This window comes from Numida meleagris, chromosome 2, assembly GCF_002078875.1.
Source record: "Numida meleagris isolate 19003 breed g44 Domestic line chromosome 2, NumMel1.0, whole genome shotgun sequence".
In the NCBI taxonomy this organism is placed as follows: domain Eukaryota; kingdom Metazoa; phylum Chordata; class Aves; order Galliformes; family Numididae; genus Numida; species Numida meleagris.
Window position 1 is genome coordinate 118,134,421 of NC_034410.1, and position 18,913 is coordinate 118,153,333.

An 18,913-nucleotide genomic window follows, 5' to 3' on the forward strand; every position below is an offset into this window, starting at 1 on the left:
TCTTTTTAAAGGAGCATTTAAAAAGTGGCATATGATAAAGGTAAGAAACAGTAGTCAACTGTTAGACATTTTTGACAGTTGGAAATGAAGAGAGGTTAATAATTTGAACCTATCCTTCTAAAACCTGAGAAGCAACCTTTCTCTGTTAATATAGTACGTCACTTTTTTACTTTCTATAATTCTCACAGTAAAGACATTTAAATAATAATGATGTGTTGCCAAGTAAATGTGGCTAGGCTAGGGAGAACTGTACTATCGTAAACCAAACTGAGTAATGAAGTGGTATCTTTTGTTGCTGTAGCGTGTAGATTTTACCTTTAAGCTTCACCAGTGCTTCAGGTTGTAGGTACATCTCTTAACTGAGCCATCAAAATGAGGCCTCCAGGAACAGATCCTCAGAGTGTAAAAATTCAGGGGGGCTCCAGAAAGCAGCGTGTCCAGATATTAAATCGATGCTGATAAATTGGTCATTAAAAGTAGGAAAATGTGGCAGGAGTAAATTTAATTTGATCAAGAACATACTGGTCTAAATTACACCAAAAGAAATAATTACCAACTTAGGAATGAAAAACAATGTGTGGGGAAATCAGCTTTACTGTATAAGTCATAAAATATGTTTATGTTGTTTTTTTCCTAAATGCCCTTCAGAACATGTCTCTGTGTGATTCAGTTCTCAATTGTTTATTATTTTACCATGAGGAGTTGGTATTTACCTTGAAAGCTGTTCTCTTATTTTACTTTTCTTTAATGTTGCTCTTTTCATATCAAACGTTGCACAAAGTCTATATAATTTAGATAATAATAAAAAAGACACTGTTTTTGTCTACAGAAAAATACAAGTATTTTCTTTGTTCATGTTTACTTTGTTGCCAAAACATCCATGACCTTATTTTTAAATTAATCCTAGGTTATTGTGCAACGAGGTGCAATTTGTTCATTTATATGAACCTTATGTGGATTGAAAAAAATCAAGATAAATCTTCATGCACAGCATACAATCAGATTACCCCTGGACTATATATTTACGTTGGGTCTGATAGCAATCAATGGTTTAGCTTCATTGCATTTCAAGATGTATTTGCACCCAGTGTCCAGTGATAGTGTCCTCACCCTGGAAATAATTTAGTTGCAAATTGACTGGAAGATGGTGAAAATTGAAAGTTAAAATTAGAAATACTCATAATAAACAGCAGAAAAAAGGTCAGATGATGCTGCACTATGATGAGATTGGAATGGTTGGTAAATGAGGTTTTGTGTTTGTCGTGAGATGTATGTGACATGCCTACCCAATGCTCTTGTAATATCCAGCCTAGCAGAAGAGATTATCTGGCAAATTGACGCTGGAAAGAATTTTCTGATGGACTGGGAAATTAGAATTGCACTCTCTTCTTTGATGTGTGCAAGACTGGGCTGCATTACACCGCTAGTTCAGGCATAATATTAAATATAGTATTTAATACTTAATAGTAAACTATCTATAGAAAACAATTATATTCTGGTTTTGATCACAAATGCCAGACTATAAAAATTCACAGTGTAAACATCTAAGGCAATCCCAAATGACTGATCTTTGTATATAATTAATATTAAGTTAGCTCTGAAATCCTATTCTCCACAGTATTTCTTTTAAAGCCTCACTATATTTAGCTTCAGAATTGTAAGTAGGCAAGAGTTATCAAAACAGCACAATAATCATATTGCTCAGACAGTTTAGAAAAGAGAGAGTGTAATTAAACATCGCAAATTAATTATTTTGGAAAACAGGATTTTTAAGCAAAAGCTGATTTGTTTTAATGTAACAAACAAATTCACACTGAGCTGCTAAAGAAAGCATCTTATTGATTAATCTTTAAAGGCAACCTAAGGTTATCTAAGCAGTAGAAAATAGTTCATTTTTAAATGTATTTATAGAGTATCCATCAGGGATAAAAGTGTTTTCAACTTTATACTTACCAGAGTTGGTTTTCTCAAATATATATTTTTCTCAGAACATAAAAAAAGTACCCTCAGAGACAATACAGACCTTTGGAATCACAGCCTCTTTGTAAAACAGAGTATTTTCAAGTTTAAAATGTGTTCTTAAAAATTGTTTTCGGAACAGGAATAGTCACACCAGAGAAGGAACCAAAAGGGAACACTGTGGTAGGGGCACAACAGCTTCTTCTGGCAAAAGAAGAGGATGGTGCAGCTAAAAAATCAAAGCCTCCAGACGACAATAAATTTTGTCATGAGCAGGTAAAGGAAAATGTAAGAATTTAATTGTATTCTAGTACTCTTTCAAATAAGAATAAAACAGAGATGAAGTGCTGTTAAAACAGCAATATCAGCAAGTTATTGAAAGCACACTGACTAATAGCCTGCATCTTAATTTGATGTTTTTCAGTTTTATCAGTGTCCTTATTGTAACTACAATAGTAGGGACCCAAATCGTATCCAGATGCATGTCCTGTCACAGCATTCAATGCAACCTGTTATCTGCTGCCCCCTCTGCCAGGATGTCCTCAGCAACAAAATGCATCTCCAGCTTCATTTGACCCATTTGCACAGTGTGTCACCTGACTGTGTGGAGAAGCTGCTCATGACTGTAAGTGTTCCAAATACTGAAGTACATGCTACAGAAATGTATTCAGGCCTCTTGGCAATGTATGTGTTGTGATATAGCATTTTGGTAGCCAGAGTCGGGGAACAGGTCAGGATTCTTAGTTTCTGTTGCCAGGGTTGTATGTTGACTGATGTCCCTTGGGAACTCTCAAAAGGACTGGAGGTGGATTTCAAAAATGCTGAAAACCTACAGCTCCTCATTGACTTTACCTTGGAATAAGCAAGTTCCTCTGAATGTACACCTGTAAATTTAGTCTAACGCTATCCAGGTGTTGGATATATCCTGATTCCATTTTGTAAAAAAAGCTAAGGACTTTCCTGTAAAATGTAGTGCCAAAATATAGAAGTATTCCTGTGTATAACTGTGCTGTACTTTCATTTTATTATATGAAATTCACTGTAAAATATCAATAGTGGTTCTATTTGGAAAACACAGGTGTCATATTTTTCATATGTCCTGTTTTTCACTTTCCACCTCTGCATAATAAAGTCTTCAGATTTTTCGTGAAAAAATATGAGTGTGAAAAAGCTAGGGCAGTTATTTTGGATAAAGAATATCTGTTTTCAAGTACCTACCCTGGATCAGGCATAGATTTGAAATAGATTACCCACATTTGGCACAGTTTGGAGAATAAATCTTGTCAAATTCCACCTGGGAAATCCTGTTCTTCACTGAGAAATTTCACAGACCATATCAAAATAATAAATTTCCTAGAAATAGAATGTCTCAACACTATATAAACCAATATCAGTAAAAACACAATCAAGTCTAGAATTTTTTTTATTAGTAGTACATTGTATTTTTAGCTAGAAATAGACTTCCCCAGGCACCCTAGTGTCTAGTTGTCTTACCTTTTTAGCAGGATATGTTCTTGGAAATCTCAGGGATCCAGCTCCTTAAAGATTTATTTTTGTTAATTACAGGCATCTCCATCATTTATAATATTGCAGAGGTAGGCCAGCCACCTAATTCCTAACTATAATGGCAAAGAAGAATAAAGAATTGAAAGAGATCTTTAATGGAGATGCCTGTGCCAGGTGCTGATGAGCAATGCAGAATTGGAAATCAACAAAAACAGTTTAAAGTTTTCTTTCTTCTTTTCCTCAGTTTTCTACTTAGTGTAATTCTGCCAAACTATGTAATTTTGGCCCCCTATCTCAAGGAAAGAACTGTAGAAATTTAACATTTCCAGACTCTTTTAGGAGACTGAAAAAATGTGAGAAACCTCCATATTTTGGAGAAGGGGAGACCTTATAGCAGTCTTTCAGTATCTAAACAAGGACTATGAGAGAAGGTGACAGAATCTTTAGCAGGGGCTGTTGTGATAGGACAAGAGAAAATGGTTTCAAACTAAAAGAGGAAAGATTTAGGTTCGATATCAAGAAGAAGGTTGCTTTTATGATAAGGATGGTGAGGCACTAGAACAGGTTGATCAGAGAGGTGGTGGATGCCCCATCCCTGGTGACATTCAAAGTGAGGCTGTTCGGGGCTCTGAGCAACCTGATCTAGCTGTAGGTGTCCCTGTTCATTGCAGAGGTGTTGATCAGATGACCTTTAAGGGTCCCTTTCAACTCAAATGAGTCTAGGATTCTATGATATTGAGGATTACTATCTTTATTCTGAAGTTCTTTGTGATTCTCTCGATGCTGATAATGGGACAACTTTGAAATCTGTCCTCTTCTCTCTGTGTGCTAGAGAGCTGTCTCACTCACTGAGTTGTCCCTCAAAAGATTTTTTTCTCAGAGAAAAAAATGCCTATTTGCAAAACATAATGTGCATCATCTAAATTTTCTTAGTTGATAAAACTACTATGTTCTGCCATATCTGAACTCTGATGACAAAATAAATACCATTTAGAGCAAAATGTTCTTCTCTGGGACACTTGCAGTTAACTAGGTCATATTTGTAAAAGTCCCTTCTGTGCAAACAAAGTCAAAGTCACTAGATCTGAACAAAAGGAAAACATGAAGCATCAAACAAATGATCTTGTCAATTTAACTGAACTGAGCACTATCAGACATGTATAACATCACAGCTTTCAAAGATTTCTGTCTAGAATTCAAAAGCTTAACATGGCATGTAAAGTAGTCTGAAGAAGATACTAACATAAGGAATTTAGAACAAAGGAAAGAGAAAAGTCTTATTTTAAATGGCAAAAAGTTTCTCTTTCTGTCTGGAAATCTGCTTATAATTTTCTTTAAAAGATCATGGAATGTGCATCATTTGTTTAAAAAGCTATTCAGGTAAGGTAACGTGTGATTACCCTTAGTCAAGAAGGGGCTACTGACTGTATCTCAGCACAGTCTCTATCTTTGGAAGAAGCCCAAGGAAAATTCCCCTTATAAAACCAGTCAACCTTCTTTGTAATGACATTGACCCCAGTAAAATATTGAATGTATGTAGTTCTGTGGCATCACCTTATTGTGGATCCTTTTGAGTTTATCCTCTACCAAGTGACAGACAGTGCTCTGATTTTATGGTCCATCAGGAACCATTATCAAGGACTGAACCAAGGTCTTTGTTTAGTCTTGGCAGTCTTTGAGATGTGGTGGTCTTTTGAATTATAATTTAATATTGCTTCGTGACTTTTCCTGCAATAATACTGTGTTCTTGGTGTTCAAAGGTTCCTGTACCAGACGTCATGATGCCCAATAGTATGCTATTGCCAGCAGCTGCTTCTGAGAAATCTGAACGTGACACACCTGCAACCATTACAGCTGAGGGATCTGGGAAATATTCAGGTATGCAAGAAAAAGCCCAGACATATAAAAGTTAAGTATGGACAATTTAGAAATAATCTGCTGTTTCTTCCTCAGTGAATCCATTTGGCTTAGATAAAATATAGAACAGTAACAAGGGGCTTGCATATCTACTACTAGAAAGTGTATGTATACCAGACTGGTTGCTTGCAGCAGAGGTAAAATTAAGCATACAGTAGTGCCTAACCTCTTTGAAGGCAAGACTCTCTTTGTTTAGTCAACCAATAAGATCCAGTCCTAAAAGACAGTGGCACTTTCACCAATATCTATAAGCAATGTTAAATAAGCGAACCTACTTGCATTTGCAACAGTAGGTTTCTCATCCTGGACACTTACTATATTCTGTGCTGGAAAGCTGCCTTATTGCAGGAGAATGCTCCTTCCTCTCTCCTCCAAACACATTCCTCCTAGCCCCATGCCACAACTGGGCCAACTGCCACTGCTGCCGGTCATCATGCTTTCATTATTATTTTAACATCCTGTTGGTCCTGTCTGCTCTATTCTTTGAGGCAAGTCTGGATTGCTATTCTTTCTAGGCCAGCATAAAGCATACTATGTGCCTTTCTTGATTTCTGATGAAAAAAACCCGCTAATACTATGTGTTATTCTCTTCTACTTGTGTAAAACACGCTTAACTTTCTTTAACTAGGTGAAAGTCCTGTGGATGAGAAAAGTACTCCTGGGACTGATGAATCAAAACCTGGAATGGAAATTAAAAGTGAGGAACAGAAGCCACCTAAAGAATCTACTGAAACGCCGGATTGGAATAAGAGTGGCAGTAAAGATATAAAGACCACAGATTCAATGCCAGATCAGCTAAATGAACAGCAGAAGAAACAACAGCTCTCTGTTTCTGACCGCCATGTCTATAAGTACCGTTGTAACCATTGTAGCTTGGCTTTTAAGACTATGCAGAAGCTTCAAATACATTCCCAGTATCATGCTATTCGGGCAGCTACCATGTGTAGCCTTTGCCAACGTAGCTTCCGTACATTCCAGGCTTTAAAAAAACACTTGGAAGCAGGCCACCCTGAACTCAATGAAGCTGAACTTCAGCAGCTGTGTGCATCTTTACCTGTTAATGGTGAACTCTGGGCAGAAGGTGAAAATATGGGACAAGATGATCATGCACTTGAGCAGGAAATAGAAAGAGATTATGAGATGGACCATGAAGGTAAAGCAAGTCCTGTAGGAAGCGATAGTAGCTCTATTCCAGATGATATGGGCTCAGAACCAAAGCGAACCTTACCTTTTAGAAAAGGGCCAAATTTTACTATGGAAAAATTTCTAGATCCGTCTCGCCCATATAAGTGTACAGTATGTAAAGAGTCTTTTACTCAAAAGAACATTCTCCTGGTTCACTATAACTCAGTGTCCCATCTACATAAACTCAAAAAGGTTTTGCAGGAAGCATCAAGTCCTGTCCCTCAAGAAACCAACAGCAACACTGACAACAAACCCTACAAGTGCAGCATTTGTAATGTTGCATATAGCCAAAGTTCTACACTGGAAATCCACATGAGATCTGTGCTTCATCAGACAAAGGCAAGGGCTGCAAAATTAGAACCAAGTGGTAATATAAGTAGCGGAAATAGTGTAGCAGGGAACGTTAATAGCCCCAGCCAAGGAATACTAGATTCTATGAGTTTACCAGCAGTTAACAGCAAAGAACCACATTTAGATGCCAAAGAATTAAATAAAAAACAAGCTTCTGAATTAATTTCTGCTCAACCTACACATCACCCACCCCAGTCACCAGCACAACTTCAAATGCAATTACAGCATGAACTACAACAGCAAGCTGCATTCTTTCAACCCCAGTTTCTAAACCCAGCTTTTTTGCCTCACTTCCCAATGACACCAGAAGCACTCCTACAATTCCAACAGCCTCAATTCCTTTTCCCTTTCTATATACCTGGGACAGAATTTAGTTTAAGCCCAGACCTGGGTTTGCCTGGTTCTGCCACATTTGGTATGCCTGGAATGGCTGGTATGACAGGATCATTGCTGGAAGATTTGAAGCAGCAGATACAAACTCAGCACCATGTTGGTCAAACACAGTTGCAGATACTGCAGCAACAAGCACAACAATATCAGTCCACCCAACCCCAACTTCAGTCCCAAAAACAGCAGCAGCAAAGCAGCAAGCTGATGAAAGCAGAGCAAACTAGCTTAGTAAGCACAGACTGCCAGCTGATAAAGGATATGCCATCATATAAGGAGTCAGAAGAGATTTCTGAGAAACAAGAGAAGCCAAAGCAAGAATTTACTAATGAGAGTGAAGGACTAAAAGAAAACAAAGATATGAAGAAACCAAAATCCTCAGAGCCAGCCATCCCACCACCCAGAATAGCTTCTGGAGCAAGGGGGAATGCAGCCAAGGCTTTGTTGGAGAACTTTGGTTTTGAGCTAGTTATCCAATACAATGAGAACAGACAAAAAGTGCAGAAAAAAAGCAAGACTGGTGAAGGTGAAAATACAGACAAACTAGAATGTGGAACCTGCAGTAAGCTCTTTTCCAACATTCTTATTCTGAAGAGTCATCAAGAACATGTGCATGGACAGTTTTTTCCATATGGAGCATTAGAAAAGTTTGCTCGACAGTACAGGGAGGCATATGACAAGCTTTATCCAATTTCTCCATCCTCTCCAGAAACACCTCCACCACCACCACCTCCTCCTCCACCACCGCCACCTCCTCCTCCCCCGACTCCTTCTCAGCCTTCTTCAGCTGGGGCTGGAAAAATTCAAAACACAACTCCCACTCCTTTGCAAGCTCCACCACCCACACCACCACCGCCACCTCCTCCTCCACCACCACCTCCTCCACCACCGCCACCACCATCTGCCCCACCTCAAGTCCAGCTTCCTGTTTCACTTGATCTCCCACTCTTCCCTCCAATTATGATGCAGCCAGTGCAGCATCCTGCACTGCCTCCTCAGCTTGCCCTCCAGTTGCCACCAATGGATACTTTGTCTGCAGATCTTACCCAGCTTTGTCAGCAGCAGCTGGGATTAGATCCTAATTTCCTGCGCCACTCTCAGTTCAAGCGTCCACGTACAAGAATCACAGACGATCAGTTAAAAATATTGCGGGCTTATTTTGATATTAACAATTCTCCGAGTGAAGAGCAGATCCAAGAAATGGCTGAGAAGTCTGGCCTTTCACAGAAAGTTATCAAGCACTGGTTTCGTAATACACTGTTTAAGGAACGACAAAGAAATAAAGATTCTCCATATAACTTCAGCAACCCTCCCATAACAGTGTTGGAAGATATAAGAATAGATCCTCAGCCTTCAGCTGTAGAACCTTACAAGTCTGATGCATCTTTCAGCAAGAGGTCATCTAGAACACGGTTTACTGATTACCAGCTTCGTGTCCTCCAAGACTTCTTTGATACAAATGCTTATCCAAAGGATGATGAAATTGAACAACTTTCAACTGTTCTTAACCTACCTACTCGAGTTATTGTTGTATGGTTCCAAAATGCACGACAAAAAGCTCGCAAAAGTTATGAAAATCAAGCTGAAACTAAGGACAATGAGAAAAGGGAATTGACAAATGAACGCTACATTCGAACTAGTAACATGCAATATCAGTGCAAAAAGTGCAGTGTAGTTTTTCCCAGGATCTTTGATTTGATTACACACCAGAAAAAGCAGTGTTACAAAGATGAAGATGATGATGCTCAAGATGAAAGCCAAACTGAAGATTCCATGGATGCCTCAGATCAAACAGTGTATAAGAACTGCACAGTTTCTGGCCAAAATGATGCATCAAAAAGCCTGGCAGTCACGGCAGCAAGCTCTGGCTCTGGTTCTAGTACTCCTTTGATTCCATCCCCCAAACCGGAACCTGAGAAGGCTTCTCCTAAACCAGAGTCCACTGAAAAACCAAAAACAAATGAAACCATCTCTAAGCAAACTGATACAACTTCCCAAAGCACCAAACCAGTACAGTCTGCTCCGGTACCCCCTTCTGATCCTCAGCCCTCTGCTTCTCAACCACAGCAACAAAAACAATCACAGATAATAGGGAGACCTCCTTCTGCATCACAAACTACACCTGTTCCTTCCAGTCCTTTACCAATTTCAATGACTCCTCTACAGAACAGTCTACCTCCTCAGTTATTACAGTACCAATGTGATCAGTGTACAGTTGCCTTTCCAACTCTAGAACTTTGGCAAGAGCACCAGCACATGCATTTCCTAGCAGCCCAAAACCAATTTATTCACTCACAGTTTCTAGAGAGACCAATGGATATGCCCTATATGATATTTGACCCCAATAATCCTTTGATAACTGGACAGTTACTTAATAGTTCTCTTGCTCAGATGCCACCACAGACTGGTTCTTCTCACACAACACACCCTGCTACAGTTTCTGGTTCCATGAAACGAAAATTGGATGATAAAGAAGACAATAACTGTAGTGAGAAAGAGGGAGGAAACAGTGGAGAAGATCAACATCGCGATAAGCGTTTAAGAACTACAATTACTCCAGAGCAGCTGGAAATACTCTATGAAAAGTACCTGTTAGATTCCAACCCCACCAGAAAGATGCTAGATCACATTGCACGTGAAGTGGGCCTTAAAAAGAGAGTTGTACAAGTCTGGTTTCAGAACACGAGAGCCCGAGAAAGAAAAGGACAATTCCGTGCTGTTGGTCCAGCCCAGTCCCATAAAAGGTGTCCTTTTTGTCGAGCTCTGTTTAAAGCAAAATCAGCTTTAGAAAGTCACATTCGCTCTCGACATTGGAATGAAGGGAAACAGGCAGGTTATAGTTTGCCTCCAAGTCCTTTGATATCAACTGAAGATGGAGGAGAAAGTCCACAAAAATACATATTTTTTGATTACCCATCATTGTCATTAGCAAAAACTGAACTATCAAGTGAAAATGAATTAGCCTCCACTGTATCAACACCCATTAGCAAAACTGCAGAAATGTCACCAAAAAATCTCTTAAGTCCTTCTTCTTTTAAAGCAGAGTCTAGCGAGGATATAGAAAATTTGAATGCCCCTCCTGCTGACTCTGCATATGATCAAAACAAGACTGACTTTGATGAGACTTCATCAATTAATACAGCAATTAGTGATGCCACAACAGGAGATGAGGGGAACAATGAAATGGAGAGCACGACTGGCAGTTCAGGGGATGCAAAGCCTGCATCACCTCCCAAAGAACCAAAAACACTTGTGAATGATGCGCTAACAAAAGCTGCAACTACACCTACAAACGAGAATACTGATGATAAATTTCTCTTTTCCCTTACAAGCCCCTCAATACATTTCAGTGAAAAAGATGGTGATCATGACCAAAGTTACTACATTACTGATGACCCTGATGATAATGCCGACCGCAGTGAAACTTCAAGCATAGCTGATCCAAGTTCACCTAACCCCTTTGGAGCTAGCAATCCCTTTAAATCCAAAAACAGTGATCGGCCAGGCCACAAACGTTTCCGAACACAAATGAGTAACCTTCAGCTTAAAGTTCTCAAAGCTTGCTTTAGTGACTACCGGACTCCAACAATGCAAGAATGTGAAATGCTAGGGAATGAGATTGGTCTGCCCAAACGTGTCGTCCAAGTCTGGTTTCAGAATGCACGGGCAAAAGAAAAGAAATTCAAAATTAACATAGGGAAGCCATTCATGATAAATCAGACTGGGCCTGATGGGACAAAACCAGAATGCTCTCTATGTGGTGTAAAATATTCTGCACGTTTGTCCATAAGAGATCATATCTTTTCCAAACAACATATTACAAAAGTGAGAGAAACTGTGGGAAGTCAGCTAGATCGGGAGAAAGATTATTTAGCTCCTACAACAGTTAGACAGCTGATGGCGCAGCAAGAATTGGATCGCATAAAAAAGGCTACTGATGTACTAGGATTAACAGTACAGCAGCCGGGTATGATGGACAGCAGTTCTCTTCATGGCATCAGTTTGCCAGCAGCTTATCCAGGACTCCCTGGCCTTCCTCCTGTTCTTCTGCCTGGAATGAATGGTCCATCCTCCTTACCTGGATTTCCGCAAAGTTCAAACAGTAAGTCTATAAGGGGATGATTTTCTTTCTCAATATATTAATTTGATGATCTTGTGTAGTCCCCCATCCCCTTCTAAAACTAAATGTGTATTCACATTATTGGGTGATGGAGCACTGGAACAGATTGCCCAGAGAGGTTGTGAAGTCTCCTTGGAGATCTTCAAAAGTCACCTGGACATGGACTGGGCAACCTGCTCTAGGTGGCTCTGCTTGGGAAGAGGTTAGGCTAGATGGCCTCCAGAAGTCCCTTCCACTTGAACCATTCTGTGATTCTGTGATTCTGTGAGTAGATAAAATATTGCAATGAGATGTACCCAGTGCCACACAAGACTGTCGCTGCAAACGGGGTGGTATCTCTGATTTCCCGTAAACAGAATATATGGGTTTTAACAGAAATCTAATACACAGAAGTGTTTTTAGCCCATATTATCCTTCTGTACCATAAAAAAAAATAACAATAGCATTGTTATTGGAGATTTCTCATTTGGTTTTTGTTGTTGCTGTTGTTGTTTTTCTGAATAATATTACTGTAGGCAAAATGTGGGTTAGAATTTCGTCTGTAAAATCTTTATATGCAAATATTTTAAATAACATCTGATGAGTTGCAAAATAGTCATTTCCACAGTAGTGTTTCATCAGGCATTTAATCCACCCCTTAAGACAGTTTAATCTGTTAATTCGCAATAAACACTAAAAAATTCTGCCCAAGACCCTGTACTATACTTCTGAATAATTAGAATAGGATAAGTTTTCTATTGAAGGTGATTACTAATGGTAGTTTAAATATGATCCAAATTTCAGGAGTTTCTGAATATCTCCTACTCCTAGTTTTTAAAGTCCTTGCAGACATGCACCACATTACTTGAATTCGTGCTTTTAAACTGAACACATAACTCTGTTTTACTGAGGTTGGCTGGTTTTTGCTCACATTGGGAAGTACTTCCTCTTGAAATAACTGTAATAGAAGCTAGAGAATTGAGATTTCTGTAGAATGATTTGTTTAGTCCTCAAAGAATGAACCTATTATTTTTATTTGTAGTAGGCTCCAGTTTTACAGAGTTCATTGTGAGTGCAGCCTTGCAGACTGAAGTTCTCTGATTGATCCTCAAACTTTGCACATATCAAATACATGCACAGCAGAGGTAGGGAGTTGGTTAAGACACTTGACCTCAGTTTACCAAGTAAATCTACTTGCTAGTAGATTTTTTACAAAGCATCTAACTTTGGCAAAAAAGGTAGGGGCTTAATTGCTAGTGTTGTTAGGCAAACTAAAACTATAGCAGTGTCTTCCCTGCTACCCAGCTCTGCTTTGATTAATGATGACGATGTTAGTTTTTCCCTAAGTAGTGGTCAAAGTATCTTGCTTTTCTCTTCATTGGATCAGAATGGCTTCCACAATGGAGTTTCTGGCTGACTGCCCTCTGGCTTTTGTAAAATATTTATTGGCGCAGAGTGTGCATATAAAGGAAATATAAAGTTGTTGTATTTCCTTCTTAATGGCATACAGTGTCCAGGTCCAAAAATGGCTGGTTGTTGTTCATTAAAATTATAGATATGGTTTCTCCATATAACTTTGCTAAATACATATATCACTCTGAAAGTAATGCCTCCTGCTTATTTCCATGGAAACTACAACAGATACAAAGAGCACAATAGCATTATTTGATAGAGCAAATTCTTAGCTACAAAACACTATTCTTCAACATAGTCATTAGCATTAGCTATGCATTTTCAGCAGTGATGAACAAGAGCCTGCATGCCACGCTCATAAAAATCTGCCCTGGCAGAGGTGACTCACTGTTTCATAGCTGCTATGATGCCATCATTGCTAGGAAGACGTTGCCCATGCAGTCCGTCTTTTATCTGCATGATCAGATAGAAATCAGAAGGTGCCAAATCTGGACTATACAATGTGGTTGGACAGTCCAGTCAGCATTGACAGTGTGCTCCATGGTCTTCAAACTGGAATGGGGACTGGTTATTGGGTTGCAAGAATAAGATTGTCTTCTCCAGCCTGACTCTGGAAGTTCAAGCTTTCAGCGTAGTCAGTGTCATAAGTAGCAGTCAGAGTTCGTGGTCTGTCTGGGTTCCAGGAAACCCAGAAGGATCACCCCTTTCCTACCTCAAATAACAGTACACATCATTCTACTCACTGAGAGCTGCATCTTGAATTTTTTCTTCAATGGGGAATTCACATATCACCACTCCATGGCCTGCCATTTTGACTCCAGCTCATGGTGGTGACATCACATTTAATCATGAGTAATGATGTGATCCAGGAAACTGTCACCTTTTGTCTTGAATTGGTTCATTAGGTCCTGCAAAACCTGCATATGGTGTTCTTTCTGCTCATATGTTAGCAATTGTGGGATCCATCTGTTGCAAACTTTGCGAAATTCCAGTGTTGCCACCACTGTTTCCAACACGTTGAAGCCAATACTCAGCTCCACACACAGTTCCCTGGTCATAATCTGCTGATTCACATGGATGAGCTGATCGAGATGCTCTTCATTTTGTGTGGTGACAGCTGTACATGGCTGTCCAGAATGTGGCTTGTTTTTCATGTTGCTGTCTCCATTGCTGATAGGCACCACCCACCATTTCACAGCGCTCACATCCACTGTTTGGTCTCCATAAACATTCAGCAAGCATTGATGAATGTCAGTGGTTGCCATTTTTTTTCAATAGAGGAGTTCAGTGACACACCTTTGCTTCATACATGCTTCCATGTTAGACGCCATTTTGTCAGACTGCTTCTCTGCTGCCATTTGTCACACAGCAACTAAATTTAACAGAATATTGTCAGGAAGGTTCAGCCTCTACGTAACACCAACATCTGCAACTGAAGTCGTGGGCCAACATAATAAAATAGAAGGCATTACATTCAGAGCAGCCCTTGTAGATTTGATTAAGTCGACCTTCAGCTACAATGGGCTTTGTCTATACTGGTAAAATAAATTTACTTAGGAACATACTATTACATTCTTTTACTCTCAATAACAGGAAGTCCACATGCAAAGTGCTGCTTGTGAATGGTTGCACAATGGTAGCTTCTCAGTTGTTCTGAAGAGCTGTTTTTGAGAACATTAGTTGGCCTGAGACAAAATTGTGCCAGTGACCGTTCTCTGTGTTTATCTTTACAAATAAATGAGTTCGATCTTTAGAACATATTCTCTGGTACTGCTTAACCTACTGGAATTAATTCAGCCTCAGAATCTATAAATTTTTCTGTTAATAATATAAAAGCAGAATGCCAGGTAAACAGGCCTACTGATCCATAGTAACTCACTTTTCTTATTTTCCAATTTCCACAAATTATCTCTTCTTTGAGATAAACATAAATCATTAGTATCATAGCATACACAGTGCACTGCCAATTGAGATGGATTTTTAGCCTCTTTCATCTTGCATCTTCTTAAGGTTAATTAGCCCATTGTGGGCAAAGCCCACTGTGTAAATCAGCTTGTACAATCTTGTTGTTTTTTTTTTCTTCTGCCATATGCTAAATAACCCCTACATCCCACTTTGGTTCCTTGGCAAATACTTGAATGAATAAATCTCCATTCCCTAATGATACAAAATGGAGCAGTCACAGTGAATGGAAAAAATAGATTATTTTAGTAATTCATTGTAAAAATAAGTAATATACTCAGTAGTTCTCCAGTATGTGCTCAACACTAGTGTTTCCTGCACCTAATTAACCCATTTCTGTTTTCTCATGTATGTTGCTTTGGTTGATGATTCACATTCATATTTGATGCTAAGAATTGTTTAAGTAGGACTTATTTAGAAGAAGCAGGCTTCCTAGAAAACTTGTCTTTGGCTATGGTTTTTCTAGCAGTGTAGATACTCTCAGTTAGCAGCACAATTGCTCTGCATCGTTCTTTACATGAAAGATTTTGTTGAAGCTAACTCCCCTATGACTCACTATCTTATTCTTCAAGCCTACTTCTTGTGAAATTTACTTCAGTTTCTTCATGTGTCATTTGTCATTCATCTGTCATTTCTTCATTTTAGGCCCAATCCTGGAAATGCACTTCAGAAGAAGGTTCTCTGGGACCTCTTACATTTAAATATTTACCAGTTCACATTGATGTTTACAGTGATGGTTTTTCCTTTGGCAAACTCCATCCCCTATGCCCTTCATGTTTGTTTAAAGGGCGAATGTCAAAATTAGTAAGAAACTCACTTCTAAACAATATATTTGCAGTTTGCTAAGATAGGGAAATATTGAAACTACAATAATAAACATCAGATTTAAAATTCTCTCCTACATTTCTCTTCAATCATGATAGACAAATAAATGAGCCTGCTTAGTTTCACATGTATTATGAGGGATTTCACGTTAATGTTCTTGCATCCAACATTGCTGTTTATGGGTTTCAAAAAAACTGTGAATACAACTAACTTTAGCAAAACACTAGTCTTTTTAAAATGCAATATTTGTTTTTACAAAAGGTTTGAAATGGAACAATAATGCTAAATCATGAGGGAAATATTCATACTACATTTTGTCTCTTTTAATTAGTGCTCAGACTGGACTTCTATTTGCAAAGTTTATTGCACTCATTAAAATAAGATTAATTTCTGTATTTCTGTATGAAAGGACCCATCCACTTTATACTTAGTTCAGAACTTTGTTCTATCACAAGTGTCTTGCAATGTCAGAATTATTGTATGGCGCTAGGATATGTCTAAGAATCTTCTCATCTGTGGGATACATTTCTCTAGATAACACAATTGTATTATCTTGTGAGTGTTATAGTTATATTTGCTCAACATACTTCCTAATATGGAGTTTTTCTGATGGAATTCTAATTAATATAGAATTTTAGTTCTGAGTTGGTTGTGTTCTTGAATTTCTTTCTTGTTTTCTGAATGACTGTAGATAGGGGAATTCACCTGCTGTTTTCAGATGTTCTTGAAATTTACCTTTTCTTCTTAGTTTTGAGTTTTTGCTTGTGATACATTGTACAAAACTAGTGCTTCATCTTGCCTCTAGCTATTAATACTTGTTCTATGTCATCATCATTACCATAGTTTTTTTTTGCATATCACTTAAGCCTGAGTTCCCTTGAACATTCACAGCAGCTTTTTTCAAGAATGCACACATCATCACTGGGTAAAATTTCCTTAGTAGTTTTTAAAATTTTATCCAGAGAGAAACTTGATTCAACAGCAATTACTTTCCACATTATCAAGACACTACATTCTGTTCTCTGTTTGCTTTTGGCCCATTGATAGCGGTTTCATTTCAATATCTTCAGTCCTCTAATTCCTCTAAGGAAAAGAAAAATCTCTCCTCTTTGGGAGCCACTTAAAAGAGCTAGCAGAATTAGAGTGTTTCTTCATTATAAGTGAATTTTCTATTTTAAACCTCTCAAGTCTGGAAATGAAGCATTTGTTTCACCAAGTTTTCTTCATTTAGTTTTGGAAACCTCGGCTCCACATTTACCTTTCAATTAAAATAGGTAGATTTCACTGTTCTGCTACAGCCTGCATTCTAAGCATTTCAACCAAATTCCAAAGAATAGCTGAAAAATGTAATAGATCTTGCCTGCTGTGGACATCATCAAGATGAGAATAATGAAGACAACATGATGTGTAAGGGTTGAAGAGGGTAAGAATAGAAAGAAATCGGAAAAATCTGAAGTAGCTGACAGTCCAAAAAACTAAAGTCCAAAGCTAGGGCAGCAGTTCATACTGATTGCATCATTCATGAATTTTTCATCTACAGTATTTATCATTTGAAATATTTTCAGCAGAATCCATACACAATTGCCTGTTACTTTCTATTTAAAGGACAGGGGAAAGCAATAGCATCTTCTATGTCATTGTGCAGTAACTGTGACAATTACCCACTTTTTAATTATAACTGTTGTGACTTGTTTCACTATGCTATCTAATCTGTGCTCACAATGCATTTTAACTCCTTAATGTTCCCCTACCATTAAATAGGAGTAATGACATGGTGACAAACATTAAATGGGCTCTTTGTTAAATCTGATAATTATTCCCTTTGAATCCTAATTGCTTTATTCCTAAGCAATGCTAAGCACCTGGATATTGATGATTTAAGTGTCATTCTTGTTCACTCCATTAGTGCTTTCTAGTAGCTAATATCCTACTAACCACCATTACAGAACCTGCATTTATTGTTCTCTTATCCGTGCACTAGTAAGCCATTCCTGGTATTGCTTCACTTTTACAGTTCTGTGTGCATCACATACTTTCTGTGCTCTTTTCTCTAGCAAACTTGCTTGCCTGAAAAAAATGACAATGAGTGTAATGTATAGCCTCTTGCAGTTAGTTGCCTTTCTACCCTGTGCCAACTATACATTTCACAGAAGTTGCTTTTTAATAGACTGTTACCAGCCACTGCACTATACAGAGAAAAGATTTCTTCAGTTAATATATGAGACGTACTTCTTGTGTATATGCACTCTCCAGTCAGAACCAGTCCATCTTTAGGTTGCTTTCTCTAATGAGGTAGAGGACACCATGCCTGCATGTTTCAAGTAAACAGAGAACAGCAGCGTTCCTGTGTCAGTGTATTTTAGTGCTATTACGCTTATTTCCCAGCAAATACAGCACTGACCTGATTGTCACTGTAAAGACAAGCTCTGTTCAAACTCTCAAAAATGAAAGTGTAAGCTATGTGGTGTCCCAGTAATGAATAGCATTGATCTGATTGCTTGTTCTCTTAGATTTTTGAATGGTCATTTCCTGTTGATATTTACTTATCTAAACGTCTTTCTTTCTTTATTATTATTGCATATCCCCCAGCAATTTGGATAAAAATTCCTTTTTATTTGAGAGCTAATTACTTGTAGCGAGCACCATAATTATCAGGTTTCTTAGGTGAAGGATGTGTGGGTTATATCATCCCAGAGGCATGATAAAAATTAGTTAAAATGAACAACATAGTAGAGATCTCTCAAAGTATCAATTAGAATGAAGCTCTCTTACTGTGCTTAATGCTTCTTTTCTAATAACCTACTACTGAGCCTGCAGAAGAAAATGAATGGAAAAAGGAGGGTGTTATCTGTACAGGTATGAATATGTTCCTGCCAGTGGAGCTAGTTTGACCTCCACTGCTTTTTGTCAGACTTTTCTGTAGGCAGAGATGTTTGCATGATCCCCATGCTAGTACAATCAGGATTATAATGTGAGTAAAAACCACTGCTTTTGCTGAGGATTGTATATTATGAATTTAAGATTCGCAGAAATGCACTAAAAGCCTTTTAAAAGTGTTGTTTATTCATGCCATGGGTAATTCCAGAACGCTTGAGAAATGCTGAATGTTACAAGACATATTTTCCCTTGTGCATTGATGACAGTCGTATTTTTGTTGTTTTCAGCTTTAACATCTCCTGGTGCAGGCATGCTTGGGTTTCCTACTTCAGCTACTTCGTCTCCTGCCCTGTCTCTCAGCAGTGCCCCCTCCAAACCTTTGCTGCAGACTCCACCACCACCACCTCCACCACCACCACCACCTCCACCACC

The 18,913-nt window shown here is 38.5% G+C and overlaps 1 protein-coding gene across 6 annotated transcripts in view; it reads left to right on the forward strand.

Moving 5' to 3' along the window:
- The window catches only part of ZFHX4 (zinc finger homeobox 4), a 153,224-nt gene that overhangs the window by 130,245 nt on the left and 4,066 nt on the right, over nucleotides 1–18,913 (forward strand). For 5 of the 6 annotated variants that reach the window (XM_021387586.1, XM_021387589.1, XM_021387588.1 and 2 more), the window contains 5 exons: nucleotides 2,102–2,247; nucleotides 2,384–2,584; nucleotides 5,226–5,343; nucleotides 6,011–11,407; nucleotides 18,769–18,913. The exon at nucleotides 18,769–18,913 is cut by the window's right edge. In XM_021387586.1, the coding sequence (XP_021243261.1) occupies nucleotides 2,102–2,247; nucleotides 2,384–2,584; nucleotides 5,226–5,343; nucleotides 6,011–11,407; nucleotides 18,769–18,913 (6,007 nt within the window). The remainder of the gene's footprint in view (nucleotides 1–2,101; nucleotides 2,248–2,383; nucleotides 2,585–5,225; nucleotides 5,344–6,010; nucleotides 11,408–18,768) is intronic. The other variant, XM_021387587.1, reaches the window with a different exon arrangement.